General features: G+C 43.5%; 1 protein-coding gene and 1 long non-coding RNA gene across 2 annotated transcripts in view; both read right to left on the minus strand.

Moving 5' to 3' along the window:
• The window catches only part of LOC112261700 (serine/threonine-protein phosphatase 2A 56 kDa regulatory subunit epsilon isoform), a 39494-nt gene extending 29166 nt beyond the window's left edge, over positions 1-10328 (minus strand). The window contains exons 1-2 of the mRNA XM_024437269.2: positions 9918-10328; positions 4007-4170 (exon numbers count right to left, since the gene is read on the minus strand). Of these exons, the coding sequence (XP_024293037.1) occupies positions 4007-4163 (157 nt within the window). The 5' untranslated portion in view covers positions 4164-4170; positions 9918-10328. The remainder of the gene's footprint in view (positions 1-4006; positions 4171-9917) is intronic.
• On the minus strand, positions 1299-3995 carry LOC112261701. Its single transcript, XR_006084557.1, has 2 exons — positions 1777-3995; positions 1299-1675 (listed from the first exon to the last, which is right to left on the minus strand). It is a non-coding gene; the product is annotated as an uncharacterized LOC112261701 (long non-coding RNA).
• Positions 10329-11902: the final 1574 nt, after the last annotated feature.

Raw genomic sequence — 11902 nt, forward strand, 5'->3', positions numbered from 1 at the left:
TGGTATACAGTGCACAGTAGTGCTGCCCGACCACATCATCCTCACATGGGCCTGAATGCAGAGCAACTACTGCACCCTACTCGCCCAGAGCTCTGCTGTGTTCTGCTCTGCAGCGGCACTGGCTGGTAATGGTGAAAGTGTGACTCACTCACGGCCAGGCAAACAAACTAAAGAGTGGCCCTGAGTGGAGAAGAGAGAGGACAGTGAAGTGATGCCACCCACGCCCAAAAGGTCACTGGCGTGGCAGACAGACCTCCAGGAGGGAGGGACACACCCTGGCTGAGGCTCTGGTTCCTGTCAGGCTGCATTCCGTCCGTCACTCTAGTCTCAACCTCTCTGTATAGAGCCAGGCAGGCAGGAGAGGACTGACCCCACCTGTGAATCAGCAGCAGGCTGGCTGCCTCCCTGTCTGGGCATGCAGTTCACGTACCACCAGCAGAATGCACACACACACTGGCGTATATGACACACGAGCATGGAGCAGAGGTGCAAACTGGTGACGGTCCAAAAAGGCAATTTTTTTGCATACAATTTGCATATTCTCAGAGAGTATCAAGTGCATAATACATAGTGGAATACTGTCAATACTCCTAACCTTTCAAACCACAATAGACAGAGAAAATAGTGTCCTGGGGTAGAAAAGGGGGTTGGGTTCTTTGGTCTTGGTTTATGGGTTAACATGTCATGATAAATCTCAGTCTCCCCAGACAGGATTATTTTCTTGGGGACATACATTTTCCAGTGGGTTTAATGAAGCACTGCAAGGTGAAGGTCAAGGACTAGACCCATCTGCTAAATTAATTCTTAGCCAACATTAAGCACAACTCAGTCTCCTCTTAGTAGAATTTGACCTGTCAGTATAACTCACACACACAACTCATTTTTAAGAAAATTATTTTATTTTGAAGCTCAAAATAAACAGTAACAGGTTATCACTGACATCTAGCCTACACCCACCTACAGTCCACATTTTAGCTTCCTTCCTTTTAGCTTCGACTAAAAATGATTTTGCTATTTTTCTTTGTTTAGCTGTGTCCTCAGTCTGGCCTGCTTCTCCTCCTCCACTGCAGACTTCCTGGTCTGCTGGGCACTGGATGTTGGCTGGCAACCATATCCCTCCCTCTTCATCAGGTTCTCCTGTCTCTGAGCTTTATCCTTCCTTCCTGCAGTGCGGATATACTTCGAGTCCCTTGCTCAACTTGACATGTCTCTGGAACATCTGTAAGGCAGTCAGACTCCTGGACCTGTGGATATATTTGGTGGTCTGAATTGCATTGAAGGTAGCCATGTTCATGCTCTTTTGAGCTGTGATGTCTCCCATCACATTAAACGAAGACTCCACAATAGGACCATGGAAGATTGAGGGAGACACTAGTAAAATCTGGTTCAGGCCCCACCACTTGACCATGTTGTCCTCACCATCCTTGTAAGGGGGAAGGGTAGAATCCACATTAAACTTCACGACTTCCAGTGGAAGCTGAAAATCGGGTGGAACTGGGTGGTCCATCATCCTAGCAAGCCGCTTCAACAGGATGCCAGTCTGTGAATGGCCTCTCACCACTGGGTCGTGTGCAGAGAGCAATTGCAGGGTCATGCTGTCCAGGGGCATTTTCTTCTGCATGTAGGCTGCAGTTGTCATAACAGTCTTCACCACGTTAAGAAACTTTTGCACAATCTGGAAAACATTGACAAAATAGATTGTAAATGAAAACATCTTACCCAGCAAAAAAAAGTGTTTTAAGTTTAATTTCTCATTATTATTATACATTTACTAACAGGGTGTCCTGGATGTTCTGCCTTAGGTTTCTCAGACACTGATCCATCATACAATTCTCTGGAAGGCAGCATCTTGTCAATGAAGTTCATCTCCATGAGCTTCTTGGGTGTGGTGATGCTCAGCCTTGAGAAAGCATGCCATGAAGATGGTGATCACTTCAAGCTGCTTGTGGACAATGGTTTGGCTGCCCTGTGAATTAATTATGGCATGTTAAAGGAAAATTTTACTATTTTATGACCACACAGAGAGATGGTTTGCAGTTAAGGGCAAATACTCTGTTTATATGTCCATCCAACTGATGAGACCCAGAGAGTAGGCATAGTATATCATTTTTCTTATCCAATAAGAATTTAGAATTCACTTAAAATGTGAAGATACGCACCTGGGAAACCATAACGTACTCCTTCAACATGGGAAGCAGAGAGCAGTGCAGCTCTCCAACCAGATCTTCACCACGTTGCAATGAAACATGTGCCTACAAAACCACGTAAGCCCACTTACAGAGCGTTGGACCTGGTAGCCTGTCAACCTGTGATCCACCAAGTTTCTCAAAAACAACATGATACAGTACCTTTGCTGATATGTAAACTCAGGACCATGGGACAATCACCTGATAGTGCCCGGCTCACCAGCATTATGCCATTAGTCAACACTAACCTTACATGGCCTTTCAATAGATAAATCAAAACACACTAGCAAAATCCTGACTTCCCCTACACACCATACTATCTACCTCCATACTAGCACTGCTGCAGTGTGTCATCTCCTTCTTCCCACACACCAAAGTGACAGCTATCCCTGGCAGTGCATTAGTTTAGTGGGGCACATTGCGCACCACAAAATAAAATACAGACATATCAGTGGCATAGATACAGAAGTAAACACAGACACCCCACCACCCTCTTCAAACACACACCTGGCAGTTATTTGGGTTTTGGGGGATTAAGGTCAATATAAAATCAGTAGCATACAGTGTACCCCCTCCCACACACAATCATACAAGAGCACACAACATTTTATTTTTTTATAAACCTTTATTTAACTAGGCAAGTCAGTTAAGAACAAATTCTTATTTTCAATGACGGCCTGGCTGGAATAATTTTTGACATATTAAATTATTTTCTATATGCTATTTTCCAGTGGATGTTCAGGGGCAGAATGACAGATTTGTACCTTGTCAGCTCGGTGATTTGAACTTGCAGCCTTTCGGTTACTAGTCCAACGCTCTAACCACTAGGCTACCCTGCCGCCCACAAATAGATTGAGTTGTTTTAATCACCACCAGTCTGATGTAAAAAGGGATGAGTAATTCCCCCAATTTGACGTGTTCAGAACATGAGCTTGTGTAATGTAGTAACAGACATCAAGGAAAATAGCAATAGCATAGCATATAGCAAAAATGATTCCATATTTTAATTCAGGATGATTGTAAATTATGCACTCGCAAACTTTTACAATAATCACATATTTCTCACTCCATTAACCATTTAGACTGAAAACATGTTCGTGTTCTGAAATGATTTACTATGCATTTTGATGATCACATTATTGACATTTAGTTTAAATGGATTTGATTAGCCTGTGTTTTTTAAATGTATTATTATAGTATAGCGTTCATTGTTTGTCGTGTCACCTAACACCCTACTGTTATGCACAATTTAACCAGGTGCTCTAGAAAGAGTTCCCATTGTGACAACGCAGCAGCCCGTGAATTATCCCTCCCTAAAAAGAACGGAACAGGCGGGAGCTTGACAGCCCGCCGTTCCGCTCTGTGGACAACGAATCCCATTGTTAAGGGCGGAGACACAAGCATCCCATCACTATATCCAGTATCTCTGGTGGTGATCACACAGGGAGAAGATCAGTTCGTGCCTCTCTTTTGTAGTTCAGCCACCACAAAAGTTATTTTTATGGATTTACACGATTCACGTGGATTACCTATTTTGAGCTCAAAACGGCAAATATCGTCAAAAGTGACGAGTTTGCATCCCTGACACAGGGACTGTGATAAACATACACTCGCTCCCATTGGCTCATGAAAAGAGTTGCAGAGAGAAGGGATGAACAAGAATCAATGACATCTCTCTGCTCTCTTCCGACCATGCTGGTATCAGCATTCACTACTAAACACACTCCCACATCACTCACAAGTTAGCATGAAGGTTAGTTGGAGGGTTATGGAAAGAGACTATGTGGGAAGATTTGAGGTATTCGAAATTAAACACTTACCCTTGAGCAGAGGCAGGGGCGTGAGCTCGATGGGTTTGCCCTGAGACCGGAATTGGGACGAACTCTGCGACCGCTTTTGCTTGGCCTTCCTGACAGACTTCCGTGAAAATCCGTCCACTTTGTCCACAGATGGAGGTGTGGTGGCTGCCGAGGACATAGCCCTGCTGTAGGAGGGGAGATAACAAGTTGTAAGTCTCTGCTTAACATGTAGCAACACATAAAAAACAAGACAGTGTTCATGTGCAAATACACTACACGACCAAAAGTATGTGGACACATGCTCGTCGAACATCTCATTCCAAAATCATGGGCATTAATATGGAGTTGGTCCCCCCCTTTACTGCTGTAACAGCATCCAATCTTCTGGGAAGGCTTTCCACTAGATGTTGGAACATTGCTGCGGGGACTTGCTTCCATTCAGCCACAAGAGCATTAGTGAAGACGGGCACTGATGTTGGGCGATTATGCCTGGCTCGCAGTCGGCCTTCCAATTCACCCCAAAGGTGTTTGGGGTTGAGGTCAGGGCTCCGTGCAGGCCAGTCAAGTTCTTCCACACAGATTTCAACAAACCATTTCTGTATGGACCTCGCTTTGTGCACGGGAGTATTGTCATGCTGAAACAGGAAAGCACCGAATTGTCTAGAATGTCATTGTAAGCTATAGCGTAAAGATTTCCCTTCACTGGAACTAAGGGGCCTAGCCTGAACCATGAAAAACAGCCCAGACCATTATTCCTCCTCCACCTAACTTTACAGTTGGCACTTTGCATTGGAGCAGGTCATGTTCTCCTGGCATCCACCAAACCCAGATTAATATGTAAGACTGCCAGATGGTGAAGCGTGATTCATCACTCCAGAGAATGCATTTCCACTGCTCCAGAGTCCAATGGAGGCAAACTTTACACGACTCCAACTGATGCTTGGTATTGCGCATGGTGATCTTAGGCTTGTGTGCGGCTGCTTGGCCACGGAAACCCATTTTATGAAGCTCCCGACAAACAGTTATTGTGCTGACGTTGCACCCTTCACAGCTGAGCCGCTGTTGCTCCTAGACATTTCCACTTCACAATAACATCACTTCCAGTTGACCGGGTCATCTCTAGCAGGGCAGAAATTTGACGAACTGACTTGTTGGAAAGGTGGCATCCTATGAAGGTGCCATGTTGAAAGTCACTGAGCTCTTCAGTAAGGCCATTCTACTGCCAATGCAACAATGTTGCTAGTGAGGTTGAAAGCTGTCATTTGAGTGCAGACACTCTTGTGCTGAGAGGAAGCTAAGGAAATGTCCAGTGTTGTGTGTGTTGCTGATTATGCCTCATAGCCATTGATTAGGAGCACCAGGAAGGGAAGCCAGAAAGACACTGTACACAACCACAACCAACAGCCTTTACTGCACTACAACAATTTGTTTTATTATTTAACCTTTATTTAACCTTTATTTAACTAGGCAAGTCAGTTAAGAACAAATTCTCATTTACAATGACGGACTACACCAGCCAACCCCGGACGACGCTGGGCCAAACTGTGCGCCCGCCTATGAGACTCCCAATCACGGCAGATTGTGATACAGCCTAAATCAAAATGGTGCATATGCGCCACCTTTAATCCACCAATTTAGGCAATTCATAATTGGATTACTACGGGTCTCAGACTCTGTGTGTGTAATAAGAAGAAACCCACAGCGTAGCGGAGTAAGGGACAGCATTGACAGAGACGGGGTGCAGCAGGGTTAACAAGAATCCATCCATCGGGTCAAATTCATCCAACGTCTAACACATTACCGGTCAAGGGACAGGCAGGGAGGCAGAGAATAGCAAGCAAACTAAAGACACTCAGCCCTGAAACTAGACACACAATCATGTCATGTAGCCTGCCCTGAGAATATGGGTGGCATTGTTAGCTATGGCTTTTTTAGCCTGTTTACTGACCCAAGGGTGAAATAGTTAATCAGATGGTCGTAACTCTCGTTCCTACTGCTTACCTGCATAGCCACGCAGGTCTGTTACCACAGAAAAACAAAATCTAGAAAGCACAAAAGTCCTTTTCCGCAGAAAAATAATTGTGATAGTTTGCCATTGAAAACTGGACAGGCCTATTCAAATATTATACAAAGTGAGTCCCTGGAGCCAGAGAACATGCCACAAAAGCCTACAAAAAGTCATGCAAACACCACCTGCCACCATGCAGTGGAGACTTGGGCTACAGAAAATGTAAACCCAAGCACACAGCGGTGCATGCTATTCCACATTACAATCACCTGTGCACAGTGGCAATAGAGTCCACACATATCACCATCAGTCCTTAGTGCTCATTCACTGACCAAACAACAAGCCCTAATGGTTGAGGCATGGTTGCCGCTGCTGCTTCACAGCACAAAGCCCCCCCCCATGCTTCTTACATAAGTGACCAGATGACATCCACACAGGCTGGGGGGGATTAAAGACAGAGGGAGAACACACAGAGAGCAACAGAGGGAGAGAGAGCAACAGAGAGAGAGGGAGCAGGGAGAATGGGGAAGAAGAGAGCAACACTACAGGAAGTTAACAAATATCAGCAGGCCCAAGAAAGCTCCTCTTATTACCAGCCAGGGAGCTGCAGAAGAACAAATCACAAACACAGAAAAGAAACTGAAGGAGCGAAACACTTAACACAGGAGCGAAAGGATGGACAGAATTGATGAGGGGATCAAGCAGATGTGCCATACTGCAAAATCCCTATCAACCTCCTCCCCAGCATAGCTTCAGGTTTTATTTGTCACATGCACAAGTACAGTGCCAGCCCTTCTCAACAGTGCAGTATTCCAAAACAAAATAGTATAACAAAAACACAAGAAATAACACATAAGCAGAAGAAAAAAATGGGGAATGTAAGCAATATATAGGGTCAGTGGCAGTACCACATTTACAATGTACAGGGAATCTGATACTGGAGTAGTTGAGGTAGATATGTACATGTAGGCAGGGATTGGGAGAAAGTGATTGGTTGCAGGATAAAAAATTAACAGTATGGCAGCAACATAAGTGGTGGGTGGTGCATGTATGTGAGTGTGTGTTCAAGTGTGTGTGCAAAAGTGTCAGTGTGATAGGTGGATATATATTGAACAGAAATATAAACACAACATGGTCTCATGATTCATGAGCTGAAATAAAATATCCCAGACATTTTCCAGAAGCACAAAAAGAAAAGCTTATTTCTCTCAAATGTGGTGCACAAATTTGATTACATCCGTTAGTGAGCATTTCTCCTTTTCTAAGAAAATCGATCCACCTGACAAGCATGGCATATCAAGAACCTGATTAAACAGCACGATCACAATAAAAGGCCACTCTAAAGTGTGCAGTTTTGTCACAACAATGCCACAATGTCTCACGCTTTGAGGGAGCATGCAATTGGCATGCTGACTGCAGGAATGTTCACCAGAGCTGTTGCCAGAGAATTTAATGTTAATTTCTCTACCATAAGCCACCTCCAATGTCATTTTAGAGAATTTGGCAGTATGTCAAACCGGCCTCACACCCGCAGACCGTGTGTAACCATACCAAGCCTAGGAACTCCACATCCGGCTGCTTCACCTGCGGAATCGTATGAGACCAGCCACCGGGACAGCTGATGAAACTGAGGAGTATTTCTGTCTGTAATAAAGCCCTTTTGTGTGGAAAAACTCATTCTGATTGGCTGGGCCTGGCTCCCCAGTGGGCCTATGCCCAGTCATGTGCAATCCATAGATTAGGGCCTAATGAGACTGATTTCCTTATATGAACTGTAACTCAGTAAAAGCTTTGAAATTGTTGCATGATGCGTTTACATTTTTGTTCAGTGTACATGTAAACCGGTGCGCAAAGGACCTGAAAATAGGACCTGCTTACTATGGCTAAATAAAACTAAAATCTAGAAAGTTTTCTGGGAAAGGGAAGTGGTATCATAATCACAATAGTTTAATCCTAATTCTGCATTTAAACTGAGGATAGGCGTTAGACAGTAGTCCGGACTTTTCCTAGTTACGAATGTATACTGAATCATGAGAACTGACAGATGACATAAAATGATGACCCGGTCAGTTCCTGATAGTCTATAATGATTGCACAGAGCTCAGGCACATCATAAAACAAGGCAATCCCATAATGCAACAAGCCCAAACTGACAGGCGCCCAGAGAAGGCTGATAAGGTGGGGGAACAGTGACTAAGACTTGGGCTATATTACAGTCAGGCACATGGCATAGGCACTTACTCCCATCATAAATACAGGGGACTTTGGATGCTAAGTTATCTTGGCTGGGACATGATGTTTATCTTCCTCAATGTGACATTCAAAACCCTTCAGAATGACCCCGTGGGACAAACGAAAATTGTGTGTACACACACACACGAGACACAAACACTGGCACACACCTGTGGATGCTTAAATCACAATCATGTACACCTACAGTGTGAGTAAATTGTTCAACATGATTCACTGGGTTTAAGCATTTTCTAAGAAAAACATGGTTTGCAGAAATAACAAAAAAAACACCCTTCAAATGAAATCTCAATCAAGCCACCCTTATCTGTATGCTTTCATAAACAAAATAAAGACCACACCAAATATGCCACTGGAGAACATCTGTCCAAGGACAGACTGGTTGTCAAAATCTTCATTCCAAACGGCAAGGCTCAGAAATGTGACAGTATTCCTCAACCAAACAGGGACAATGTATGTATGATGATTACATTTCCTCTGAACCTGACCTTCTGGGCAAGCCTCCACAAGAACAAATGGATTAATGTTAACATTATGCACATCTAGGAAACCCTTGGTTAGTTAACCTACTACAAACTTCTATTAAAACCGGGTTAACCACGATTTTTTATTCAAATGCACCGATAAATATTAAAATACGCAGGGGTAAAATTACACGAACTAGCTATAAAACAAATACATATTAAAAACCAATCTAGTTAAGAACATTTATTTGTTCACATGGACCTGCCAATTGCCCCATGCTTTCTTTGGTGGAACATGAAATAAAAATGGTTTGATAACAAATTCGATGAAGCACACCCTGACCACAACATAATGACTGCATTCGCCTGTCAGCTGGAAACCGAGTGTAAATTCTCTATCTCTAGTGAGAGCGTGAAAACATATGCTAATCCATAGCCATCTCAAATATACCTAGCTAACGACCTTTGTTGAGACATTCCGTCAACACCAATGTAACGTAACGCAATGCAAGTGTTGACGGTTGTATTGCTATAATAATAACTAGTGGATAGCATAGGCTCAGCATCAACTCTCTACTTATCTTGAACAAACACGTATAGTAGTTAGCGAAGTCAAGATCACAGTAATTGGTGCTAACGTTAGCTAGTTAGCAACCTAGCCATCCGACATTTCCACCAAAAACAAGCGTCTTCTTCAGTGTTTGTCGTTAGCTAGGTGTACTTACAATATACTGTTTTGGTCTTAACACAATATAATTTAATACTGGTAATATTGGTAGTAATATGAGCAAAATATAAGATTATCGTTATTTAATGACTAGTAACGACAGAAAGTTAGCTAACGGTTAGCCAGCTGTGATGTTGGGTCGTTCGCTTGCTAACGTTACCTATCTAGCTAGCTAAATTCGTCAGCCAGTCATAGCTAGGTAGCTAACTAATGTTAGCGAGTTACATGAACGTTGTAGGAATGAGTACTGTGTGTGTTACATAACGTTGTATAGCTATCTAGCCTTTTTAAAACGATTTAATTTAACAAAAAGATGTATTCTAATATGTGTCCTACTGACATCAAATTGTGAAAACGAGCTGAACATTAATCCCACACATCTCTCGATATGGAAACTAGCTAGCTTCTAATGCTAACTAGAACCACACGTACCCGAAACAAGATAGCTGCAGACGAACGATAATGAGTCGTATCGTACATTACCTTGATCCTCTGAGGCTCTGTGGTTCGAAACGAAGACGGTGGCAAGTAGTTATCCTGTATTAGACGATATTAAACTAAAATGCTTCCAATCCCGTACGAGTAGCCTCTCGCAAGTAGCGGAAAAATCACCAGAAAAGGCTATCTTGGCCTTTATTAGACAGCCAAACCCACGAGCACCTTTTACCTTCTAACGAAATAATCCTCCGAGTCCCATTAATAACAAAATACAGATGTATAAAAATATTAAGCTGAGTCAATCACATTCCCTAGTTATGAAGGAAATCACTTGTTTACACCACACCTCTGTACTTTAGGTTAATTTTCTTTAAACAGTGTTTTATTTGGGGTAATCTCTTTTCACCCTATTGTCAATATTACTGGGCTGAGTCCATGGCACACAAAACAGAGATACAACTAACCGTGATGCTCGGTTTGGCTCTAAAGACGATGGTGATTGGTCGGTTTGAAAGACGTAATGGATGGGGTTGGATGTTCGACAACGTCCATCATTGCGCGAGTTGAGACGCTCATAGAGATGAATAAAAACAGGTAGGTTGAAGAGCATGGGACTAGGAAAGAGATTGGGCAGAAAACGAGATGGGAATCTCGAATCCTCCCCATATGGAATGAAGTTAAACCTGTCCAAGGCCCAACCAACCCTGATTTACCGTATCATCCGCACTGAAGGATGGTTTTGAACAGGCGAACACTAGCTACTTCTCTCAAATCAAATACAATTGTATTGGCCACATACACATATTTTGCAGATGTTATTGCGAGTGTAGCGAAATGCTTGCGCTCCTAGATCCAACAGTGCAGTGGTATCTAACAATTCACAACAATACACACAAATATAAACGTAAAATAATGGAATTAAGAAATACGTAAATATTAGGACGAGCAATGTCGGAGTGGCATTGACTAAAACACAGTAGAATAGAAAGCAGTATATTAAACGGGTAAAGCAGTATGTTAAAGTGACTTAACGTTCCATTATTAAAGTGATTAGTGATTCCATGTCTATGTAAATTCAGCAAAAAAAAATAAACGTCCCCTAACTGTCAACTGTGTTAATTTTCAGCAAACTTAACATGTGTAAATATTTGTATGAACATAACAAGATTCAACAACTGAGAAATATAATGAACAAGTTCCAGACACATGTGACTAACAGAAATTGAATAATGTGTCTCTGAACAAAGAGGGGGTCTAAATGTAACAGTCAGTATCTGGTGTGGCCACCAGCTGCATTAAGTACTGCAGTGCATCTCCTCCTCATGGACTGCACCAGATTTGACAGTTCTTGCTGTGAGGTGTTACCCCACTCTTCCACCAAGGCACCTGCACGTTCCCAGACATTTCTGGGGGGAATGGCCCTAGCCCTCACCCTCCGATCCAACAGGTCCCAGACATGCTCAATGGGATTGAGATCCGGGCTCTTCGCTGGCCATGGCAGAACACTGACATTCCTGTCTTGCAGGAAATCATACACAGAACGAGCAGTATGGCTGGTGGCATTGTCATGCTAGAGGGTCATGTCAGGATGAGCCTGAAGGAAGGGTACCACATGAGGGAGGAAGATGTCTTCCCTGTAATGCACAGCGTTGAGATTGCCTGTGTCACCGATGGGAAATGGCTAGCTAGTTAGCGGTGGTGCGCGCTAATAGCGTTTCACTCAGTGACGTCACTCGCTCTGAGACCTTGAAGTAGTGGTTCCCCTTGCTTTGCAAGGTCCACGGCTTTTGTGGAGCGATGGGTAACGATGCTTCGTGGGTGTTAGTTGTTGATGTGTGCAGAGGGTCCCTGGTTCGAGCTCAGGTCGGGGAGAGGGGATGGATGAAAGTTATACTGTTACACCTGCAATGACAACAAGATCAGTCCGATGATGCTATGACACACTGCCCCAGACCATGACAGACCCTCCACCTCCAAATCAATCCCGCTCCAGAGTACAGGCCTCGGTGTAACGCTCATTTCTTCGACAA

The sequence above is a fragment of the Oncorhynchus tshawytscha genome, linkage group LG11 (genome assembly GCF_018296145.1).
Source record: "Oncorhynchus tshawytscha isolate Ot180627B linkage group LG11, Otsh_v2.0, whole genome shotgun sequence".
In the NCBI taxonomy this organism is placed as follows: domain Eukaryota; kingdom Metazoa; phylum Chordata; class Actinopteri; order Salmoniformes; family Salmonidae; genus Oncorhynchus; species Oncorhynchus tshawytscha.